The sequence below is a fragment of the Acipenser ruthenus genome, chromosome 24 (genome assembly GCF_902713425.1).
Source record: "Acipenser ruthenus chromosome 24, fAciRut3.2 maternal haplotype, whole genome shotgun sequence".
Classification (NCBI taxonomy): Eukaryota; Metazoa; Chordata; class Actinopteri; order Acipenseriformes; family Acipenseridae; genus Acipenser; species Acipenser ruthenus.
In genome coordinates this window covers 15,514,885-15,540,713 of record NC_081212.1, presented here as the reverse complement: position 1 = coordinate 15,540,713, position 25,829 = coordinate 15,514,885, and the positions used below count along the sequence as shown (strand labels likewise).

At 40.2% G+C, this 25,829-nt stretch overlaps 1 protein-coding gene across 1 annotated transcript; it reads left to right on the top strand.

Annotated features, from left to right (window-relative positions):
• Positions 1-2,245: 2,245 nt before the first annotated feature.
• On the top strand, positions 2,246-22,907 carry LOC117429812 (secretory carrier-associated membrane protein 5-like). Its single transcript, XM_058998439.1, has 7 exons — positions 2,246-2,504; positions 4,244-4,312; positions 8,456-8,581; positions 16,781-16,937; positions 20,133-20,234; positions 22,101-22,218; positions 22,600-22,907. The coding sequence occupies exons 2-7, from the start codon at positions 4,306-4,308 to the stop codon at positions 22,798-22,800; spliced, it is 711 nt and encodes a 236-aa protein (XP_058854422.1). The 5' UTR covers positions 2,246-2,504; positions 4,244-4,305; the 3' UTR covers positions 22,801-22,907.
• Positions 22,908-25,829: the final 2,922 nt, after the last annotated feature.

The window sequence follows — 25,829 nt, the reverse complement described above, 5'->3', positions numbered from 1 at the left end:
TATACAAGTCAGGAGAAATCCTTTATCTGGGGAGAGAGGTGGAGTGTAAAACAATACTGTGAGTATGAGAAAGTCGATTGCTACCAACTGTGAGACCTTTAGGTACTCGTTCTAGTTTAAAGATTACTTGTTTTGTTGTGTTTTACTTTGGCCCACGTGCCATTTGTTTTCTGTGTTTAAAGGTATTTTGTTTGTGTTCATTTTTCGTAGTTAAATAAATATACTGCGCTGCCATGCAGTTTCAGCCCCATACCTCTGTTTCCTTAACATTGCTTCCTGGTCTGTGATGTCACCACGCATGCCACTCACAAGGCCATGCCTTGTGACAGACTTAGGTCAAAGTAGGAAAATGGAGGTCAAATAAATCTTGTCCTACTCTTTGGGAGCAGTTTCCTACCCTCTTGCTAGTGCTGACAGTATAGCAAAAACCAACAAATCAGCTCTGCTAGATCTTGTGCAGTCCAAAGGTGGAGACTGCCTTGTTGACCATGTTCCAGAGAATGGAGTAATAATCTCTGATGGAATGGCTGTCATTTGCTCGTTTGGACTTTGGCACAGATCAGTACCCCTGTGTGAGTATAAATGTGGAATGGTCCCACCAAACAGCTGGTGGCTCACAAATTATACAAATCTACAGAAGGGGGCAGAAAACCCCCAACCAGTGGAAAAAGTTTCTTTCTGATGGCAACAATGAGGAAGCACCAGAAATGATTGTACACTGTGTGGAGGGATCCAGATTTGCAAGCTGTAGGCAAGGGCATCACTCTCTGCATTGCTCATGGAGAGGAGCGTCACTGCCTGGCTGTGCAGGAGGGTTCAGTGACAGTCTGCGCTGTTGATGAATTAAGATGTGACCATAAAGAATGTGACATGCATATATTTCTTCTTGTGAAACATGCTGCCAAGGACTGCCAGAATGTGATAATTAGGAGCCCAGGTACAGATGTTTCAGTCATAGCCATCAGTCTGAACCACAACTGCCAGTCAATTTGTATTTCTTCACTGGTGTTGGGAATCAAAGTGGTATTATTGATTTGCAGAAAGTCACTTCAGCTCTAGGCCTTTATGTATGCACCTCCTATACTGGACTCCACAAATTCCTAGGATGCGATTCTACAAGTACCTTCTATGGGAAGGGAAAGAGAAAGGCATTTGCTGTGGAGAGTTAATAGTTCATTGATGCTGTTCAGAGCTGCACACATAGGAACTATCTGTTTATTTATTTGTTTGTTTGTTTGTGTGTGTGTGTGTGTGTGTGTGTGTGTGTGTGTGTGTGAGTTGGGGGGGGGGGGGGGGGGGGGGGATACGACCAAATGAAGCAGGCTGTGTTTTAAGACAACCTAAAAACATAATGGAAACCTGGTTAAGAAAGCTGTACGATATCAGTAAGTCAAGGCAAGGCCAAATTGGAACTCAGGCACAAACATAGCCTCCCGTATTTTAATATGAATTAGTTTATTTACATTTGGAACGAGAATTGCTCAGTCTAAAAGAAAACTACATGGAAACACACACACAACCCAAAACTAATGCAAAAACAGATTGAGAAAAAGGTGAAACTTATTTTTATTTTTCCATGGAGATTGCTCCACTGTAATCCATAGAAACCTAGGTCGTTTCCTCCTGTTGATTTCTCTCCACTGTATTTTCTGAAGTACTGGTACCTTAACATACATTTGTTGGTATTGTATTAAAATAGCAGGTCAGCGTTGGTGTTTTGTTTAACATATCTTCCTCGCGCTGTACTACTTGTGTTTCTGCTTTTCAGCATCGCTCTCATACTTCCTAAGTGCTGCTTTGTCAGACATTGACAGGTTCTGATATGCGTCACATTAGCGCCGCTGCACACCTCATAAAAGTGTCACGTGACTTGATCGCTGGTCCTTCTCCTGCAACGCAATACGGCTTGGTAAAACATACGTGTTGTTCTGATCCATACAGTCACACGCTTCTTATTCATTTTTTAGATATTGTATTTTAAATTATATCTATTATTTGAGGCCCCTCAAAATCGGAGGCTCTGGGCGCAGCCACTAAAGCCCCTGCGTTAATCCAGCCCTGCATGGCACAGATGTCTAGTCAAATAGAACAGAAGAGCAGGTTCTAACTGCCAAATGTACCGCTTCTGTCAAGGTGAGAAGAGACTGCAGTCCTTCAGCACCACGGAGAGCACCAACCCCCCCTTCAACTCCGGCGAGATATCTCGCGAGAAGGCGCCTATAGGCGGTTGTATTGCCGCGAGAACTCAGCCTAGCATCTCCGCTGAAGATTGGGGCAGAGTCAAGGGGAGGAAAGGGATTAGCCAGCGAACAGTGCTGCTTCTTACACCCACGACCTTCTTACGCTGCTTCTTACACCCACGAAAATACATTGCAAGCTGTCGTTCAAAACAATTTCGTCCACACATAACACAGTTTAGCGATTTCCATGTCGAGACAGCATGCAGTAATAAGCGACACACATTGATTCCCGGTACCGCTCAGTGCTGTTGGACACACGAGAAGGTAAGGAGGTTATTTTCCAATGGAAGCTGGAAGCAGAGGAAGACGATGTGCATTCTGCTTATTTAGGCCCGAATTCCTTAGGGCATTTGGGATTGGATATAGGCATGTATGTGCACTTTTATAGATAGGTGTTTATTTAAAATAATTCTTACAGGGGATGTTGACGTTTAAATCAAGACATTGTGATTTCGTCTATTTGTCTTTTAATCTGACCAGGAAATTTCCTCCAGCTACAAAACAAGAGGTGCATACATATACATACATTGCAGCTCGGGTGTATTTTCGGGTTTTCATGGACTCGTGCTGGGTACAGTGCAGAAAGGCTTCTGTTGACATTTGTTATGATCTATGGAGAACGAGTCTCGGTTTAGTCGTTGCAGTTTTCCGTACCGATGGTCAGCGACGGGTTCTGAAATTGTGAAAGGTACACCTGTCATCAATATGCATGCTCTGCAGGAGATTGGTTGGGCTTTGTCCCACACACTTGTCACAGACTGTGCATTCAAAACTAATATTGCCGAATTTGCTATTGGTAGTGTTATGTATTTTCATTTGAAAACAAGACACTCAATTCGTGTTCTGTTCTTGTCCAATGCACTTGTCTTTGCCTTCATACTGGAACAGTGAAGAATTCCTGTTGAATCTGCCCTTAAATACAGAACTCTTGCTTTTTCACTGCTCAGTTTTTCCATGGCACTGAATACCCCCCCCATCTCTTTATGGGCAAACCAGTGATTCTTCGCTTCAGATTATCAGTTATGCACAATAAATAATCACCCTATTCTGCAGCTGAATACTGTGGGCCCCAGAGGCACTATCTATTGTGTACACAAAGCAATGGAGCCAGGAAAGGGCAAGGGAAGGTTGTGTTACTGTAAGCACTGGGTTAACAGCCTTAAACCAGACATTCCTGAAATGTGAACTGTAGCACATGATCTACAGTTCTAGTCCACAGAGAATAAGTTCTTCACTTTTTTTCAGGTATATCGGTTGTCGGTAAAGGTTATTCACTTTTGCTTCAAAATCCGATTTTAATGTAATTTATTATTATTATTATTATTATTATTATTATTATTTTAGTAAAAATGAATCCTGAGATTACGTTTTAAAGAATCTGAACTGGTACTGTGCTGATGGTGTCTTGATGTGTCCCAGAATGACCTGCAAGTAAAATGAGAAGATCAAGAAATATATTAAAAAAACAAAATCAATTCAATTAAAAAAAAAATCTGACATTGAAAAAGACTTTTGTCGTCAAAGACCTGGTCTGTTTCCACTCAGACAGTGGGCTGGAAGCTATGTACTGCATCGTGGGCTGTTAAGGCTGTAGAAATTGTCACCTATCCGAAAATGTCACTGTTGGTTGAAACCACTTGTGACTGTTCAGTGGTTTTATCTTCTTTCTTTTGTCAATTTTAGCGAGGTTGAGTTTGGGTTTTATGTTGCACAGAATAACCTACAACAGCATCTCCTGGGCATTCCCCTAGACACAAGTTTCACAGGTTTGGTGAGGTTGCAGGATCATGCATACTGTACAACACTGCAGCATTCAAACCACCCAACTGTAACAAACAAACAAATTATACAAATTGCAGCAGTATATCGAGTATGCAAAAACAAAACACTGCTACAACCCTCTGTCAGTAATACTTTGTATCATGCTGTAATTCAAATCAAATGAACTATCTGTAGTATTGTTCTAATTTAAATGTACATTCACTTTTCTTTCTGTTCTGCAGAGAAGGAAGGCAGCGGTCTACACTGAACTTTATAAACGGCAGTAAACCCAGCGGCTACAGTCATGGCGGGTAAGATGCTCTCCCTCTGTGTGCCTAGCTGACTGTTCAGTCAGTTTAAATGTGCAGACAATCTCTGTTATCACTGTTTCACTCAGTCCCCAGAACTCTGCTTCATGACAGCATATTTAAATGTATTCTTCCAGGCCTCTAGTGGGCTTAGGCCAGTGTTGCTTGGATTAAAATAGTTTCGAATGTCTAAAGCACTTCCATTTAGAGAAGGCTAGTAGCTCTAACTTTAGTACCACCAGTGTTTATGTGACCAGTGTCTCTTAAAGTGATTGTAGCTAATAAACTAATCCCACACATGCAGACCCAACATTGTGGATAAGCGGCATGGGCAGCTGCTTAGGGTGCCAAATAACGGGGGTGCATAAAAAAATAAAGCCTTGTGATAGTGATATATAGAGTCTAATCAATCAATAAACCCTCTCGTTGGTATTTTGTGTGACTACAGTTTGGATGCAATGCGGATGTAATTCAAGTGCTCATATTCTCATGTGCACTGTGCAAAGTTAATGGAGTGGTTATTGTAGAATTCAGGGGTGTGCAATTTCCCTGGGGTCCCTGGAGAAAAAATAAATACCAAACTTTTCAAAATAAAAAATAAAGGACAAGTAACAGCGCCAGCTCTCAGCCCTGCTCAGGACCATTTCCGTTCACGCCCACCACCACATTAAAAGATCTGGGTAGATTGCACTACGCTACACTACAGACTCTACTCTGCTGGGCTGTACACTGAACCGATGTGGTTCTGTGCTAGTCTAATGTACACAGCAGTGCAAGTGCTGTCAGAATACTATTTATTTGAAATTCTGTGTTTGAAATATATAGTGAGAAACGTATAGCGCCTCAGTCTTGCTCTATGAAAGCATTTTATAGTAGTTTTTATTTGGAAGTGTTGATTTGTTGAATAAGTTGCCTGGTTAGTTTTACTGTTTCTGCTGTACTGTAGTGAAGCTTGAACCCTGGAAAGTAGGGTGAGTTGTGTGTATTATTTGGACTTATCGGGGTTGAATTGAACCAACTCATTTGAATTGAACCAACTCATTTGACCACTGAAGGGCATATTTTTACTGAATTGGTATCCCAGCTACATCAGTACGGCTTAAACCTGCTTGATGAAGCTGTGTAATACCAAGCTTGTATAAGCTAACCAAGCACCTTTGTTTGTTAATGTAAGTACCTCCATCAATATGCTGCTTTCACAGGTTCAGGATTATACACTGCTTAGGCCTTTCAACATTGTTTTTAAAAATGATACCAGTGTGGACTGTGACTACTGCTACAGAACCTTATAATATGTTGTGGCAAAGTGATAGATTGGTAGCAGGTGTATACCAGGTGCAGTGCGGATGCAGTAGTTCCAATAAACACAACAAAGAACGGGTGAAATGAGGGTTTTAATGATTATAAATCCAATTGTCTGATGACCAGCCAGAAAACAACAATGAGCTGGCAATACACACAGCAATGTGTATTGCACAGTAATGAAAAAAGGGTTGCAGTCCCGCAAACAATAAACACGGTACAAAACACACACAATTAGACACACACGATCACAGGTCTAAAGTGAGTGCTCTCAGTGCTTGTGATGAAGTACAATATATTATGTGCTATTGGTGAAAAACAAATGCTGTGATGATCCCGCTTTGTATTGGCCCCTGGCGACAGCTCCTCATTTGTGTTTAGCCGTCTAGTGCTATTTAACAAAACAAACACAGACAGTTACTAAACAGAAAATACCAACAAAACACTCACAAACTCTTTATTTTATTTTGGGGATATCTCCCGGTCCTTCCAGTCTCCTCGTATCTCTGAAACCCAAGTGAAGGAAAAGATTTACAATTCTCCGGCCCCTTTTTTGCAATTATGCATGACCCCTTGGTAAACAATTGCAGCTGACTCTATTGCCTGCAGCTGCTACCTCGTTTACCTTCCAGGTCAATATGTTCCTGCACCGGAATCTCGCATTTTTCCAGGCTGACTGACTTCCCGTCCCAGGGAATGAACTGTCAGGCCAAACTGTCCAAAGCCTTTCCCTTTCTATACTTAGTACCCTCACAGGTTGAGAGGGAGATTTACAACCAGAACTCATTATATTTCCGTCCCATATGTACACATAATCCAGCCGTAATTTAATTTCAAAACAATAGGCTACTAGGCTACAGCAGTATAAACGCACTGCAAGATGATATGTAATTGTAAAAACTTAAATACTGCAATTTGTTGTGCTTTAACTGTTCATCTATTGTCTTTTTGAAGCTGCCATTTTGTTGATCATCAGGTGACTGCAATATACATACCACAATGCTCTTCCCTAATTGGCTGATGAGAATGCTGCAAAGTCGGATTGATGTTGTGCCGTGTATGCTTAGGAGATGGGAGACGGGAGACGGGAGATGGGGGTGGGGGGGTGGGGTGGCAGCACACATACCAATCCTTTCCTGGGGCTCATGAAGGCCATTTACCATTTGCTACGACTGCATTTCTCAAACGTAGATCCAACTCTTTGTTGGCAAAACTTTTTTTTTATCAATGTTGGAAATAATGACCAATTTTTCTGGCTATTGACTTTATAATGAGGCTTAGTTATTGTGGAAAGGTTTTCAATCAATGAATATATTTTTTAATTAGTTACATTTTTACAGACTTAACGTAAAGGCGCCAATACTTTTGTCATGAACACATTTTGAACTTGCTTCAGTGCTTTTATTTTTTATTTTTTGTAAAGATTGTTTGTTAAAGTACAAGCAATTGTGTATTTTGGTCTTTGTCATATTAATTGGTAGCTAATGTTCACAAAATGCTTGCATTTGACATGCTTTCTTGTATTATCTAACATTAAGTGCAGGGTGCCAATACTTTTGTCTGTGATTATATGTGAGACTATTTAAAAAAAATATTACCAGCACTATTCCATCTAAGGATGTTAATTGTTTTTAGTTTAAATGTTTAAGTGTGAAACGTTTAGAATTCCTCTTCAGCATTTAACCGTGTCAGGTATGCATGTCAAATATAGAGGTTAGCTGTTGTGTTTCTACAGCAGGAGGTGTGCAGTGCAAGGGTATTTATTGCAAATAAATATACATGCTGTACACAATACACATAAAGTAGGCTATAATCTTATCTACATGGTTATTGCAGTATATCATAAAAAGACTCCCTAATCCAGACTGTATACAGTATCTATTTGTTTGAGCGTCAGACTTGTGTGCAGTTTGATTTCATTCACTGCTGCCGTTAGCTTGTTTTAATTGTAAAGTGCCTGACTTGTTGACATGATTGGTGTCAGAATTGTATTTCCAGAAACACAATTTAAAAAGTGTAATGCTTTATGTCACAAATGTCCTTATAAATAATAAAAAAAAATAATAATAAAAAAAAACCAGAAATAACTTCTGAAATATTGCTTGGTTAATGGCGCAAATCAATGCTTGAGCAAGATGATATATTAACAAGCATGTTTGATTCAGATTTCTTTGGGGTTTTTTTTTGGTATGAAATCCTAAAATACTCATTTGAGATATAGTAGCATTTCAAAGTTATTTCCAACACCTGCAAATGAAATGCTGAAGCTGCCAGTTTGGCTTTGAACTGACTTGTTTCCAATGTAGTTAGTCGCTGTGTTGTGAAGATTTGTCTTCCTGCAAAGTTAGTTTGCTGACAAAACATTAGAGCTGATCATATCTGCCACTTCCCTTTAGTTCTTTCTGTTGCGGTTGTCCTAGTTTTATTTCTAGATTTCATTTACAGATATAGGCCTACGCCACTCAATTAGATTGGGCTGTGGCCCCTGAAATATTACAGTTATTATTCTGCATTAAAATGTGGTACAGGAAGAGCTAGAAGGTAAATGCAGTACATTCTCATTTCTGCCTGCAATCTCGTTTTAATTGAAGCTATGACCCTCTTTACTAACGAAGCCTTGAAACTGGGATTGATTATTGAATGATAGTCTTCTCCACAAGCTATTATGATTTAGTCACATTCTGTTTTCCCATTTCCCTTCATCTTATTGTAGATTTCTATTATTCTGTGTCAGAGTTTTACATCAGGAGAACCACTTAGTATCCAATTGTGATGAAACTTGGTTAGTACAAACGATGCAGGACTTAAAATCTTCTACCTGATTTATTTTTTTTCCCCACCCAGAGAAAATCGACAATTTCCCCCCTCTGCCTGGGTTCATTCCCCTGAAGCCATGCTTCTACCAAGACTTCAACGAGATTCCTGAGCAGCACCGCACCATGGCCAAGCGCCTGTATCACCTCTGGATGTGTAAGTACTGATCCTGCTGCAGAAAGAAGCAGGGATCCCCAGCATCACAGCACCTCCAACAGCAAGACAGGCAGGGCGGACTGCTATCTAAAGCAGGTCCCTGTACAGGATTAACAATAGTGTGGGGGATACACAGCTATAGGAGACCTAGATAAACACTTCTAGTCTGTATGTGGTATATATCTTACTATTGAGAGTTTAAATGGTTATGGATGCAACTGTAACTATCAATTTCCATAGTTGTACATGTACCAGTTTCTGTTGTTTACACATGTGGCACAGTGGCTCTTGAACTCTGCTAGCCCCACGAATTTTACGAAAAATCTTTTGTAGCAAAAGTTTTGCTTTTGTGGATGAGGAAAAAAAAGTTAGAAGAAATAGATTATTTAAACAATTATTTATTTCAGCAATTTTTTTTTTGCAAAACTCCAAAAATGCTAATTCAAAAGTATTCATACCCTTAAATACTAGTATGATAGTATTGTCTACAAAGTGCTAGACATTTCAATATGATAATGTAGAACCTAATTCTAGAAAAGTCTAGAGAATGCTGGATTGTAGGTGAACATTTTTAGAGAGTATAAAAAGGTTAGGCATAGGATGATTGCTGACATTACCAATAAGTCAATATGGGAAAAAGTAAAGAGCTATCTGAAGACCTTAGGCAGAAATGTATTTATTACACCGTGTAACACATTTTTTTTTTTTTGGTTCCTGGGTAGTAAGTGTTATTTCCTAATTCCTTATGCCTCAAAAGTATAGAAAATGGCTATTATTCCCCACAAACTTTGCTTTTGTGACCAGGACAGTGATATTTTGAAATTTACCTATTTTCCAGAACATTCCAGATAGATTCAGTGCTGAGTGAACTTGGAGTAACTTCTAGAACTTTCTAGAACTTTCCAGTAATATAAATAGTAGTATAAATACAGGGGCCTTAAGCCCACCAATTCAGTTTAGTTCCAGCTGCCTAAGTGGATACATATCTGCATTTTTCTGAGATGGCATCAAGAGGCTGCAATCATCCGGCAGACGCATTTTGCTATGTCTGCAGCCAATTTATCAAGACAAGAGCGAAAAAGTACTCCGTGGAAGCATCTGCTAAGATGTGTGAGGCCTACAAGGCATATTTCGGCATGCCTGTCGAGGATCAAGACAAACCCTGGGCACCTCATTTCATCTGCGAGCACTGCAAAAAAACTCTGGAAGGTAAGATGGACAATTGTTGCTCGGAATTTTATGTTATAAAATTTGTTCAAATTTTTTAAATTGTAAAAGTTTTTAATTTTAAAATGTTTTACAATTTTCAATGTTATTGAAAAAATATATCATATATGAAAAATGTTGCGAGAATCTCTTACACATTAGTCATGGGTGAAATAAATGTATTTTTGTAGGCTGGTACAGAGGGGAAAAGAGAGCCATGAAGTTCGCTATCCCAAGAATTTGGCGGGAACCCACTGACCACTCAAGCACCTGCTACTTCTGCATGGTGGACCCTTCCAAACGTCGGACTGGCAAGAATGCATCTGCTATCACGTATCCGGACCTTCCTTCATCCATCACCCCGGTGCCACACTGCCATGAGCTCCCCGTACCCACTCCTCCGAAGAGAGAGCAGCCGTCTTTAGAAGAGAGCAGCAAGTCAGAGAGCGAGGAAGACGTTGTAGATCCAGATGACAATTTCAGAGGTGGAGCTGAGGAGAGAAACCCATACTACCCCAACCAAAAAGACCTCAACGACTTGATTAGAGATCTTGGTCTCACCAAGTCCAATGCCGAGCTTTTGACGTCTAGGCTCAAGCAGTGGAACTTGTTGGATGAAAGTGTGCAAGTCGCAGATCAGAGGACGCGTCACCAACCTTTTTCCAGCTTCTTCACCCGTCAAGATGGGCTCTGCTTCTGCCACAATGTGACCAGTCTGTTCGAGGCAATCGGAATCGCCTGTAACCAGAATGAGTGGCGCCTCTTCATTGACAGCTCATCCAGGAGCCTCAAAGCCTTGCTGCTCCATAATGGTAACAAGTACCCGTCTCTTCCCCTGGCTCACTCGGTGCACCTCAAAGAGGATTACAACAGCATCAAGACCTTGCTGGACGCCTTGAAGTATGATGAGTACGGCTGGGAGGTCATAGGAGACTTCAAAATGGTGGCATTCCTGATGGGTCTCCAAGGCGGTTTTACCAAGTTTCCATGCTATCTTTGCCTTTGGGACAGCAGGGACACCAAGGCGCACTACCACAGGCGGGACTGGCCACAACGGACCGAGTTCTCTGTGGGGAGGAACAACGTCAAGTGGGAGCCACTGGTGGACCCCCGGAAGGTGCTGATGCCACCTCTGCACATCAAATTGGGCCTTATGAAACAATTTGTCAGAGCTCTAGATAAGGAGTCGGCAGCCTTCAAGTACCTTCAAGACTTCTTCCCTAAGCTGTCTGAGGCAAAGGTCAAAGCCGGTGTCTTCGTCGGACCACAGATAAAGAAGATCCTGGAGTGCAATGAATTCCCCAAGAAGCTCACTAGTAAGGAGAAAGCGGCTTGGAACAGCTTTGTCGCAGTGGTTCGGGGCTTCCTGGGCAATCACAAGGCCGAAAACTATGTGGAGCTGGTTGAGACTCTGGTGAAGAACTACGGCACAATGGGCTGTAGGATGTCCCTCAAAGTCCATATCCTTGATGCTCATCTTGATAAATTCAAGGAGAACATGGGAGCGTACTCGGAGGAGCAAGGCGAGCGCTTCCACCAGGATATACTGGACTTTGAACGCCGCTACCAAGGACAGTATAATGAGAACATGATGGGAGACTACATTTGGGGGCTGATTCGTGAAAGTGATTTACAGTATAATCGCAAATCTCGAAAAACTACTCACTTCTAAATCTTTTGTAGTCATTTTTACATTACTTTAGTATAAATACATGTTAATTTGGATTCATATGTTGTTTTTTTGTGACTTTATGTGAACGAAAAGACACAAATTCGCCCGTTTTCTCATTGGAAATAGGTCAATTTCAAAATATCACTGTCCTGGTCACAAAAGCAAAGTTTGTGGGGAATAATAGCCATTTTCTATACTTTTGAGGCATAAGCAATTAGGAAATAACACTTACTACCCAGGAACAAAAATTGTGTTACATAGTGATAAAGCTGGAGAAGGATACAAGAAGATTTCCAAGCATTTGAGTATCCCAATTTCAACTATTGTTTCTATTATCAAGAAGTACAAGACTCATAGTTCTGTCACAATGCTCCCTCGCTCTGGAAGAAAGAAGGTTCTTTCACCAAGAACAAGTAGAAGAATTGTGAGGAAGGTTAATAACAATCCGAGATTTACTGCCAAAGACATTCAAAGTGAATTGGCTGCAAGTAGGACTGGAGTTTCCATTTCAACCATAGGTCGAGTATTGCATGGTGAAGGTCTTAATGGTCGCAGGCCAAGGAAAAAGCCACTTACTCTTTATATTTTAATCAAAAAGAAAAGTGTTTGTGATTCATTATGTTTGTGACTTCTGCCCAATCCTGTAGATAATGGGTGTAAACTGAGTTGAATAGTTTATACATTTAGGACAAACAATCAGTTTCTCTCCTCTTAAATGAATGCTTGTTTGGATCCTAGTGCATTTCCACATGTGTATAAAAGCCATTTTATTTTAAAACGTGGTAGTGGTACGAAGTTGTATTAGTATCCCATTTTAGTTTGAGATTAGTTCTGTTTTCTTGTGAGTTAGCATCTTTTCAGAAGAGTCTGACCTGGAGCCTGGCTGTTACTGGCTGGGGATCACTCAGTGCGCATTCTCACTCTTTACTTTCCTCTGAAGTGTTTGCCTGTGTGAGACCATTAACAATGACAGGATGTACAGGGGGTGAATAGCAAGATGTGCCTTCGAATGAATAGTAATGCTGAAAACAGACTTAGGTACAAGAGAAACATTCTGTTGATGCAGTTAAATAAGTGAAATAACCCAGTGAATTGCCCTGAACAAGAAAGGGTTGCAGCAATAATGTTGCTTAGAATGAACCTTTGTTATAAACGGTTTCATTCTTAAAAATAAAATTTATATATATATATATATATATATATATATATATATATATACAGACGTGCTCAAATTTGTTGGTACCCCTCCACAAAAAACGAAGAATGCACAATTTTCTCTGAAATAACTTGAAACTGACAAAAGTAATTGGCGTCCACCATTGTTTATTTCATATTTAATAGAAATCAGACTTTGCTTTTGATTTTTTATTCAACATAATATTGTAAATAAGAAAACAAATGAAAATGGCATGGACAAAAATGATGAGACCGCTAACCTAATATTTTGTTGCACAACCTTTAGAGGCAATCACTGCAATCAAACATTTTCTGTAGCTCTTATTGAGACTTCTGCACCTGTTAACAGGTAGTTTGGCCCACTCTTCCTGAGCAAACTGCTCCAGCTGTCTCAGGTTTGATGGGTGCCTTCTCCAGACTGCAAGTTTCAGCTCTTTCCATAGATGTTCGATAGGATTCAGATCAGGACTCATAGAAGGCCACTTCAGAATAGTCCAATGTTTTGTTCTTATCCATTCTTGGGTGCTTTTAGCTGTGTGTTTTGGGTCATTATCCTGTTGGAGGACCCATGACCTGCGACTGAGACAGAGCTATCTGACACTGGGCAGTACGTTTCACTCCAGAACGCCTTGATAGTCTTGAAATTTCATTGTGCCCTGCACAAATTCAAGGCACCCTATGCCAGGCGCAGCAAAGCAGCCCCAAAACATAACCGAGCCTCCTCCATGTTTCACTGTAGGTATGGTGTTCTTTTCTTTGAAAGCTTCATTTTTTCGTCTGTGAACATAGAGCTGATGTGACTTGCCAAAAAGCTCCAGTTTTGACTCATCTGTCCAAAGGACATTCTCCCAGAAGGATTGAGGCTTGTCAATATGCATTTTAGCAAATTCCAGTCTGGCTTTTTTATGTTTTTCTGTCAAAAGTGGAGTCCTCCTTGGTCTTCTTCCATGGAGCCCACTTTTTCTCAAAAAGTGACGGATGGTGCGATCAGAAACTGACGTACCTTCACCTTGGAGTTCAGCTTGTATCTCTTTGGCAGTTATCCTTGGTTCTTTTTCTACCTTTCGCACTATCCTTCTGTTCAATCTGGGGTCATCAAGCTGCTTGGAGATGGTCTTGTAGCCTTTACCTTTACCATGCTTGTCTATTATTTTCTTTCTGATCTCCTCAGACAACTCTCTCCTTTGCTTTCTCTGGTCCATGTTCAGTGTGGTGCACACAATGATACCAAACAGCACAGTGACTACTTTTCTCCTTTTAAATAGGCTGAATGACTGATTACAAGATTGGAGACATGTGTGATACTAATTAAAGAAACTACTTAGTTTGAAATATCACTATAATCCAATTATTTATTATCTTTTCTAAGGGGTCTGTATATATACAGACGTGCTCAAATTTGTTGGTACCCTTACAGCTCATTGAAATAATGCTTCATTCCTCCTGAAAAGTGATGAAATTAAAAGGTATTTTATCATGTATACTTGCATGCCTTTGGTATGTCATAGAATAAAGCAAAGAAGCTGTGAAAAGAGATGAATTATTGCTTATTCTACAAAGATATTCTAAAATGGCCTGGACACATTTGTTGGTACCCCTTAGAAAAGATAATAAATAATTGGATTATAGTGATATTTCAAACTAATTAGTTTCTTTAATTAGTATCACACATGTCTCCAATCTTGTAATCAGTCATTCAGCCTATTTAAATGGAGAAAAGTAGTCACTGTGCTGTTTGGTATCATTGTGTGCACCACACTGAACATGGACCAGAGAAAGCAAAGGAGAGAGTTGTCTGAGGAGATCAGAAAGAAAATAATAGACAAGCATGGTAAAGGTAAAGGCTACAAGACCATCTCCAAGCAGCTTGATGTTCCTGTGACAAGAGTTGCAAATATTATTAAGAAGTTTAAGGTCCATGGAACTGTAGCCAACCTCCCTGGGCGCGGCCGCAAGAGGAAAATCGACCCCAGATTGAACAGAAGGATAGTGCGAATGGTAGAACAAGAACCAAGGATAACTGCCAAAGAGATACAAGCTGAACTCCAAGGTGAAGGTACGTCAGTTTCTGATTGCACCATCCGTCGCTTTTTGAGCGAAAGTGGGCTCCATGGAAGAAGACCCAGGAGGACTCCACATTTGAAAGAAAAACATAAAAAAGCCAGACTGGAATTTGCTAAAATGCATATTGACAAGCCACAATCCTTCTGGGAGAATGTCCTTTGGACAGATGAGTCAAAACTGGAGCTTTTTGGCAAGTCACATCAGCTCTATGTTCACAGACGAAAAAATGAAGCTTTCAAAGAAAAGAACACCATACCTACAGTGAAACATGGAGGAGGCTCGGTTATGTTTTGGGGCTGCTTTGCTGCGCCTGGCACAGGGTGCCTTGAATCTGTGCAGGGCACAATGAAACTTCAAGACTATCAAGGCATTCTGGAGCAAAACGTACTGCCCAGTGTCATAAAGCTATGTCTCAGTCGCAGGTCATGGGTCCTCCAACAGGATAATAACCCAAAACACAGAGCTAAAAGCACCCAAGAATGGATAAGAACAAAACATTGGACTATTCTGAAGTGGCCTTCTATGAGTCCAGATCTGAATCCTATCGAACATCTATGGAAAGAGCTGAAACTTGCAATCTGGAGAAGGCACCCATAAAACCTGAGACAGCTGGAGCAGTTTGCTCAGGAAGAGTGGGCCAAACTACCTGTTAACAGGTGCAGAAGTCTCATTGAGAGCTACAGAAAACGTTTGATTGCAGTGATTGCCTCTAAAGGTTGTGCAACAAAATATTAGGTTAGCGGTCTCATCATTTTTGTCCATGCCATTTTCATTATTTATTTTTTTTCAACATAATATTGTAAATAATAAATCAAAAGCAAAGTCTGATTTCTATTAAATATGGAATAAACAATGGTGGATGCCAATTACTTTTGTCAGTTTCAAGTTATTTCAGAGAAAATTGTGCATTCTTCGTTTTTTGTGGAGGGGTACCAACAAATTTGAGCACGTCTGTATATATATATATATATATATATATATATATATATATATTTACCATCATTCAGTTCATTTTCATCCATTATATATATTTTACCAGAATAACAAGCAGCAGAAACAGTAAAACTCCATGAAACATAGAGCTTTAAACATGGGGAATAATGCCAGGCCTGCAGGAGCGGTACGAGTAAGACAGATAGCACAACTCCTATAAGCAGACTGCTGGAATAAGAGAGTTTAATATCTGGCCCCTACTGTTCTTCTATACTACAGTATTGCATTAAATAACCCCCTTATTCTTCAATACCTTCACTGATATGGGGTGCAAACTTGTGTTTAGACATATAATGTAAAAGTATGAGGCTGCAGATTATATTGGTATATTAACAGGAGAACTTTCACCACTTGTTTCTTTCAGCTGTCCACAAGAAAAAACTCCATTTGGAAAATGCTAAACCATCCATTTGGTTTTAGCTGATGTAATGTTAAGATTGGTTTTGCTGAGACTAACCTACTCACTAACAACCAGCTGGCATTCTTTATAACACAGGTTGGGACAATCATCTTTGAATCTGGGTCCATTGGATTGCTTTACAAAAATAGTCTTTGACTAAACTTCCTGACAAGTTGCTGTCTGAGCATGAGAGAGAGCAGTGTTATTGGACAGGAACATTTAGCCAATGCATTTTTCTAGTTACGCTGGGACAACAATTCCACTTACGAGCATAACTGGCCATAACTTTTTAATGAAGATTGTATTTGACATAGAGCTAAATGGGCTTGCAAGGATTTGTTTCAGGGCCACCAGAGGGCGCTATAAGGGTGTGGGGCTGTTTTAATTTTTTTTTTAGCTGATTAGAAAATGAAAGAATATTTGAAAATGTATCTAAATTCTAAAAAAAAAAACATAATTCCAACTTGAAAAATATGCTTTTCTCTCTGCTCTACATTTAGAGAAATCATTTGTAATACAAGAAGTAGACATTTTGAGCAGACTCAGTTCTCTCTGTGCTGAAAGAATTACCACTGGTGTTCTGACAGTCTGTGTGGGTTGGCCTGGGCCTTCCTGCCTCTTGTCTGCCTGCCTGCCTGTCTGGCTGTCTTTGTGTGTGCTACTGCATGTGTTCTCCGTGTGTTTGCAGTGAACAGCATCACTCTGGCAATGAATCTGATTGGCTGCCTGGCATGGATGTGTGGCGGAGGAGGAGCTGTCAATTTCGGAATGGCTATTCTGTGGCTCATCCTCTTCACTCCCTGCTCCTATGTGTGCTGGTTTAGGCCTATTTACAAAGCCTTCAAGTAAGTAGGACACCACTAATGCATCTCAAAAATAAAGAAACTGCTCTAAAAGCATTTTCATTTACTTCTGAAAGATTTGAATGGTGGTGGATTTCATTGCATGTGTTTTAATTAAATTGTCATATTTAATGATCTCCTGTGACCACCAGATCCAAGTATGTGACTCAAGTTTGGAATAAAATAAAACAGAAATGTGAAAAGTCAGCATGGCTAGAGGTCTACAGCAATGTGGTTGAAACAAAAAGTGGTATCTGTTCATAAATACACCTAAAAACTATTAAAAAAAAAAAAAAAAAAATGGAGAACAGCCGTATAACATTTTTATCTATCAGCCCTGTGAAGATATAATGTTAAATTGGCTGCATTTAACAAGACCCAACTTGGCCTCCACTTTTTTATTCATGTTGCTATATAGGTCTTACTGCAATAAAATGAGACCAGTCTGCCCCAAATGTGTCATGGTTTTTTGTTTTATCATTGTGTTCCCCGTAGCCTGTTCTATACTATGATGTAATACTTATACACAACTCAGAAAAAAGAAAGTATTTCATGGGCCACTCATTACAAACTGGAATTATCAGAGAAATGAATTGTTTCATGTGCATAGCATCAGTGACACTTACTGAACACAAGACCCATGGAAATGAATTGTGTTGAATGTGTAGCACCAATGACACTTATCTGAACACAAGTCCCATGGAAATGCCTAGAGGCTTGGTTTTCGGATATCAGTTTTCAGACATTTTAAAAACAGTATGGAGTACAGGCTCCTCTGGCATTGATGCAATCTCTGCATTGACGCTGCATGATTCTAATTAGGTGACGGGTGACGTCTGGGAGGATTCAGCCCCATTCTTCAGTCAGTGCAACAAGCTCTGATGTCACGTGGATGGTTACAACGTTAACAAACGCAACACTCTAGAAGATCGGAAAGGCCCAGACTTCTTTCTGGCCAGTCCATAACCTCTGTAGTCTCCTGCTCAAGGTAATCCATGAGAATCCTGACAGTGTGACAATGGGCATTGTCTTACATCAGAACAAATCGGGGCCAATCGCACCAGCAAATGGTCTTTCTACAGGGTCCAAGACTGTGTCTATGTACCGCAGAGCTGTAAATTCACCACTGGGAAGCACAGTAATATCTGTGCGACCTCCAATGCAGATGCCTCCCCACGGTGTAAGTGAGTCTCCTCCAAAACGATCATATTCAGTGATATTGAATTGAGCAAATCGTTCTGCTTGGGCTCTTTATACTCAAACACGTCGATCATCAGTGGACAGATTCAATCTTGATTATTCAGTGAATGGAACAGGTGCCCAATGACAGAGCTGCAACAGAAGAGGTCACACCAAATTCACCAGCTACATATCCACAGATTCCAGCATTTGAACAGCTCTGCCAGTCTGGATTTCAGTCAAAATCAAAATCTCCTGTAATCATTAGAAGCCTTGATTCCTAAACCAACAACCACAAACAATGTTATCACCTGAGCACCACTCGACTAACAATCAGATATGAAGTGTAAATGGGGTACCTGCTTTCGGTACAGGATGCATCTCAACAGCTGTCACAGTTTATTGAAGAACACGAGAAGGTCTGCCTGGCTGATGCTTTCACAACATTTTTACTGTATCTTGTTGCCATATTTTTTAGGTTTGGTCCTTTCATTTTTTGAGTGGTGTATAATAAATACATATCAATAAATGACACAAAGGATGCTCCTGATGGATCACTTTGAATGGCATGCAGTAAGATAAAATAATAATTAATGAGGTTTTATTTTATTGAGAGGCAAAGATGAGATTGCATATGGGAAGCATGTATACTGTCGAGAAAATCTGAAAATGCACATATCACACCATATTTGTAGTACTGCATCTATTCCCAGTTTAAAAAGAAAAATGTTTTTTTTAGCTCACAGTTTTTGGTTTAAGTCTACAGCTCTACATTCACGGAGGTGTGGCTTCATTTCACTTCATAAAATCAGTGTACAAAACATAACTATAGAGCTTATCTGCAAGCTTGTAGAAGCTTCATCAGTCTGTTATATTTACCCAACTTTTAACCACAAAATAATAATAATAATTAATTACCATACTGATTGAAATTTCAACAATTATAATCCAAGCCCCACAGATTCAAACAGACCTATAATGTGAACCATGCCATTATAATGAAATGCACGCTGATAACAGCTGTGGAAACCAAACTTCAAATTTAAATCTCCATGAGCAGTGTCTATATTTTTTATTCAATGTTTATTACTGATGAAACATAAAACAAAAACTAGACCAGTCACATGGTACAGTACATATTAATATAGTACAGACTCCAATCAGTCACTAATCTGAACAGGGATCGGTCCCAACTGGCTGTGATTAGTGAGACTGCTAGATTTTACAAATATACAAGAGATCCAATAGAAACTTTACATTCTGAAAAATAAACATTTGAAATAATCTTAGTATTTATTTAAATGTTAATGTATACAAAACGACTACAGGATTCCCTGCTTTATGCATACCTGTACAACTCAAGAGTGACTCTTCTTTAAATAAAAGAATGAAGTAACAATACAAGTTTCAGGATTGCGACCCCCGCCTATCTTGACACATTCAGTGGCCTGCATGTAGCTGTGTAGTGCATGTGGACATGTGTCACGATACACACCTCAATCCTGATATAATACAGTGTGTCACGATATACACCTTAATCCTGATGTAATACAATGTGTCACGATACACACCTCAATCCTGATATAAGACAGTGTGTCACGATACACACCTCAATATTGATATAATAAAGTGTATCATTATACACACCTCAATCGTGATATAATACAGTGTGTCACGATATACACCTTAATCCTGATGTAATACAATGTGTCACGATACACACCTCAATCCTGATATAAGACAGTGTGTCACGATACACACCTCAATATTGATATAATAAAGTGTATCATGATACACACCTCAATCGTGATATAATACAACGTATAACGCGATACACACCTCAATCCTGATATAATACAGTGTATCACGATACACACCTCAATCCTGATATAATGTAGTGTATCATGATACACACCTCAATCCTGATATAATACAGTGTATCACAATTCAGGGATACATGCTGGCATTGGTTTACCCCTACCAGGAAGTCAAATGATTTGTATTTCTCTCTCTTTCTAGGTCAGACAGTTCCTTTAATTTCATGGCCTTTTTCTTCGTTTTCATGGCTCAGACGGTAATCAGCATCATCCAGGCTGTTGGTATCCCGGGCTGGGGGGTCTGGTAAGAGCACTCTTCATGATCAAACCATTGCACTGCCTTGGGAAGGGGGGCGCCCAACAATGGACAACAAGACCTGGCCTGCATGAACTACTTGAGTGCAATATTTAAGATCCATTTATGGGATTCATGTATTACAGATTTATTAATAATTTCATCATAATTATACCATTCTATCAAATTTATTTTATGCGTTAGCCTTGGCCTCTTCACCTGAGGTCAAAGAGGTCAGAGTAACAAGTACAAATGCATTCGATATTTTCATTTGTGCCATGGTATACTATTAGTAGATTTGTACAATGCTTCTATTGAGTTTCTTTATGTATTTCTTATTTTCCTTTTTTGTGGTTATTTCTTCAGTTTAAATTGGGACTATATTGTATCCTTCAGCAGTCTTGGTACGTCAGTGTATTACTAATGGTTGTATGACCGAAGGAGCTTTCATTTCATTTTGAGCTGTGGCGCTTGAGGAGGCAACATGTCCTGTATGAAGTGATTGGTTGTATGACTGAAGGAGCTTTCATTTCATTTTGAGCTGCGGCGCTTGAGGAGGCAACATGTCCCGTATGAAGTGATTGGTTGTATGACCGAAGGAGCTTTCATTTAATTTTGAGCTGCAGCGCTTGAGGAGGCAACATGTCCCGTATGAAGTGATTGGTTGTATGACCGAAGGAGCTTTCATTTAATTTTGAGCTGCAGCGCTTGAGGAGGCAACATGTCCCGTATGAAGTGATTGGTTGTATGACCGAAGGAGCTTTCATTTCATTTTGAGCTGCGGCGCTTGAGGAGGCAACATGTCCCGTATGAAGTGATGGATTTGCTCACCAAGGCAGCTGCACTGATTATTACTCAACGACCAGCCAATCTAGTTAATATCTCTCTCTTATTTCAAATTTAGTTTGGCAATTTGCATATGTTGTCCCTATAATTTAAAGGAGGTGGTCATTCAAACCTGAACAACTACAGACCTATATAGCTATTGCCAAAGTATTTGAGAGTTTAGTAAATGAACAACTGAAGAGCTTCTTAGAACAGAACCGTATCCTAGCAGATCATCAGTCTGGATTTTGTTTAAAACGTAGCACTCAACCTGTAGTCCTGAAGGTGATGAATATCACCTGCTCTGGATGCTGGTAAATGTGTTGGTGCTTTATTACCGGATTTATCCAAAGCCTTTGATTCTGTGTATCATATAGTTCTGTGTAAAAAGGGATTAAGTGAGAGGGCTGTGGATTGGTTCAATGATTACCTAGAAGATTGAACACAAGCAATAAGAGCTGATGGCGTTATTTCCACCTTTAAGCCTCTATAGTACTTCAAACTAGGCTGGCTCTCCCTTATGAACCGCTTTTTCATTGGCATTGTTTTGTGTTTAAGGTTTTTAAAGGCTTGGCACCTCCTTATTTGAGTGTTCTGGTAGAAAGGACTAGCACTGACTCTAGTTTAATGTTTTTTTTTCTTCATATTTTGGTATATTGCCATTCACTCAGAGTGAACCTTGTGGTTCCATTGGCACTGCCCCGACATGGAGATACAAGGCATTGGGGCATACCTCAGTTTAAACAAAAACAAGCTCCCACCATGCATGGAAGACCTGGTGTTCTCTACGTATCTTTCTTTCATGATAAAAAAGACAAACGATTTGTAAAGCTCTGCTTCCCACCTCCCTCTCGTCGCAGGGACAATACACAGACCTGACACACGCAAGTACTGAAGCTGAGTGTTTCACAGTTCCAGTGAAGAGTTGAACTAAATGATAATGAGGGTGGCAGTGATGATGATACTAAAGCTGCTGGATTTTAAATAGTAACTTTCCCTTTAAAGAGTTCTTGCCCTGGTCTGATCCTTGTTGTCTTGTTTCCTCTGTAGCGGATGGATAGCGACAATCTCATTTTTCGGCACTAATGCTGTCTCTGCAGTGTTCATGTTGATCCCAACTATAATGTTCACAGCTGTTGCTGTCATCTCTTTTATAGCTCTCACTAAGGTAAGGAACCAAACGTTTCCTTCACAAATGTATGTGTTTCGTACCTGAGTGAATCCAACTGTATATTCTTGAGAAATGTGTATTTAAATGCCTTACTTTTTTTCAGTTCAGCACACAGGAATTATACAAATAAATTGAAGCAGATCATGTGGCGATAACACATTTGGCTTTTTACATGCAAAAAACACATCTGCTTATTGTTTACATTTATCAGAGCAAATGTAATCTGTACTGTAAACAACTGGCCTGCTTATTGTAATCTAAAGACGCTACCTTTGAGGCTTATATAGTGAATGGATGTATGGAATGACTTTAACACTACTGATGGTCTGTGACGCATTCCTGCCTTCCTCCTCCTCCTCCTCCTTGTCCTTCCCCCAGGTGCACAACTTCTACCGCGGCTCCGGGGGCAGCATGAGCAAGGCCCAGGATGAGTGGACCACGGGGGCCTGGAAGAACCCACACGTGCAGCAGGCAGCACAGAACGCAGCCATGGGGGCGGCACAGGGAGCCATGGTACCACCACCCGGGGAGGCTCAGTACTCCTCCACCCCCAACTACTCCTACGAGAACCAGATGTAGGCTCTGAAGAGGGAGGGAGGGAGGGAGGGGTGAGAAAGCACAGCACAGGGCAAGCTTGTACAGAGTCTAGACAGAGTCCAGAACCTACCCACAACTAACAATTTAATTTCGTGCCGCACTGCCTGGTGGGAGGGGCCGGGCGGGAGGGGCCGGGCGGGAGCAGCGGCTTCTCACCTGCGCCTTCTCCTGGTTTAGGCTAGTATCAGTATCCCAGGTGGCATCTAGTCCTGGTTCGCAGAACTACCACCATTTAGGAATATTGTTTAAATGGCCATGTAAGTGCGCAGAATTAAAAAAAAAACTAAAAGATAGTTAAGTGAAATGACAAATGTTTCGACTAGTGTCTGCGTGGGGGGGGGGGGGGGGGCAGTTTATTAAACAAGCTGAAGATTGAAAAGAGATCTAGCCCTTTGTCATTAAAACAATTTCTGAAGCAGGGCTAGTGCTGGTGTTTTAAGTCAGTTGGCCCCTTGGTTCTGAACGATTTGAAAGATGCTGTCCACCATGGGGTACTGTCACAGAGACCATGACCGTGTTCAGCAGTTCCAGCATAACAGGAACCTGAATCCTGTACACCATGGCCTTTCAGCTGCAGCAGCTAAAAGCTATTAAAAGAGAACATGCCTCTAAAAGGAAATGCTGGCCAGCAGTTTCTAGAATTCAATTCAATATATCAGCATGCTTCCATGTATTGGGCAGTGTCTGCTTTGTGATTTGCTGGTTTTTGGTAGGTTCAGATCTTTGTCTCCCAACTCGCTGTTTGTCCTGCTGTTTTGAATTATCTGATTGGAAACCCATACTGGAATTATTATTTGATTTTATTTATTTTGTTTACTTTTTGATATTTTAATTTTCAAATCAAATCCTCTCCAGGTTGTGATGTGCAGCAGTGACTGCGGCCGTAGGACCATGTCCCGCCGGGACTGAGTTTGTGTTCTTGTGCAAGGTGTTTGTGAAAACTGGGCTTGTCCTTTTTTAATTCTGTTACTATGATGTATGTAAACTATTATGTAATAGTAAGATGTGATATAAACATGTAGATGTATAGAAAGAGTGTGAGCTTATTCCTGTCCTGGAAAAGGAATCTTCTGCCCTTTTAATGAGAATTTGAGGCAGCTTTTTCATTTTATTTTAATCCTCAGGAAAAGTGGTATTTTACTCTGTGAACCGACTGTAATAAAGAAGCCACAGGGTGGGCGTTAAAACGCAAAAAAATCACCACTTTTATTAATCTGTGTTAAAGATGTTGCACTTTGAGTTCAAGGCAGTTACTTTTTCAATAATTACCTATATGGGAACATATTTGCAGTAGCACCCCTAATTAATCTGTTATATACAGTAGACTTGTAAACTCTGTTTGTTGAAGACACCTACATTTCCATTATGTTAAAAACAATCAGGAATTATGTATAAACAAACCAAACAAACTATATATATAAAAAAAAACAGAATAGCTCTCAGTCGTTTGGACAGTTTGGTGATAGTGAGATCTTTGTTCATATAGGTGGCAAACTTAATGTTGCTGTAAATGTAAGGTTTACTTTACCTTTCTGTTGTTTTTTAATGTATAGTCAGCAGTATCCCCCTAGAAAGGTGGAGAATGGTTGATCCCTTGGGTAGGTCCGAAGTGGAGCGGTTAATTAATTGTTCCATGATGTCATTCCCCTTCTGTACTGAGCTGTATCCATTACCAGGAGGCCCTCTGGTGACCAAACTCAAAAATTGCACACAGCTTTGTATATACTGTAGTTTTTACAACAGTGATAAATACTTGCACACGTACACTCTGAGGCTAGAATCATGAACAAACTTTATTTAATCCTTAAAAATATATAGCACTCAATGCATTATATTACTGTATATTGTACTAAATGGTTTATAATATAAACTCAACCTTAACTGAATTTCAGGAGATAACATGTTTGACATATGCAGGTCTCAACCAGTATTAGACATTCCTGTAGGGTATTGTTCATACACTCTTTCTGCAGGGTCTAGAAGAGGGTGAACTCTCTGTTTCCTTCTGCTGTGGCCTAAATCCTTCCATGCAGGAGGGGATACTGCGGTTTTATGAGGTGTCGCTGGAGAACAGTGTACCTACATTTCTGTGTATACAGTATAGATGCACTACCTGAGTATTTGAGAGTGCTGTCACTGGGGCAGGAAGGAAAAACCGCCTGCTAGCCTCTCATGGGCTGCATTTTAAAGAGCTGCTTTATATTTGAATTGCTTCTTTACTGTTTTATGGTTTTATGGCGTTTGTAATTATTCCGAGTATTATAACCATTCTCTAAATCTGCTGGTTTGGAACAGTTGTCCTCACTCCATCCAAACAGGAGACATTGTGATCTTTTATCTTAACTACAAGCCCCCCCCCCCCCCCCCTCCCAACCCCCTCCTCCCTCCCCCCCAAGAGCAAAGCCAGGTCAAGGCAGATATAAAGAAAAATTATCAGAAATCAATGTTGGAGCAACAGAACAGAACCCAGAACTCTCTGAATGATTGCAAAAGCCATAAAACTGTTAGAGAAATGTAAAATGAAAATGACATTTGAAGCTACTTGCTGTTTAACTTTATGTTTTTAATTGCCATTAAAGTTTAATGGAGGGTGTTTCACTTCTATTACAAAACTGACTTCTTTTTTTTTTTATAATCTACCAACCGTAAGCTTCCGTAAGCATCTTGCTTGCAGTGATCGCTGTTCAGTTATATTCCATGTACTGATAACCAAGGCTTTCAAAACCTTAAGCACAACAACTTTCTCAAGTCTATTTACCAAGTTTATCCAGCCACCACACCATAGACTAGCTTCCTGTGCAGCGCGTATTAGGATCCCTCCTGATGCCACCCTAACCCCATACATATCAAAGTGAGTGTGAGGTTCTAATATCTGCTGCACAGACTCTATAGTGTGGTGGCAGAGTTAATGGATTTCACCAAGGAGAATAAAGCCTGGAAAACAGGAAATTGACAAGGGACTTACGAGAAGGTTGTTTTGCTAATTGGAGGTAGCATTAAATCTTGTTGGA

Excerpts from the sequence above, each read along its gene's own strand:
- LOC117429812 (XM_058998439.1), top strand. Across the intron at positions 8,582-16,780 it reads CCTGTATCACCTCTGGATGT|TGAACAGCATCACTCTGGCA; the intron begins GTAAGTACTGAT and ends GTGTGTTTGCAG. Across the intron at positions 16,938-20,132 it reads CCTATTTACAAAGCCTTCAA|GTCAGACAGTTCCTTTAATT; the intron begins GTAAGTAGGACA and ends CTCTCTTTCTAG.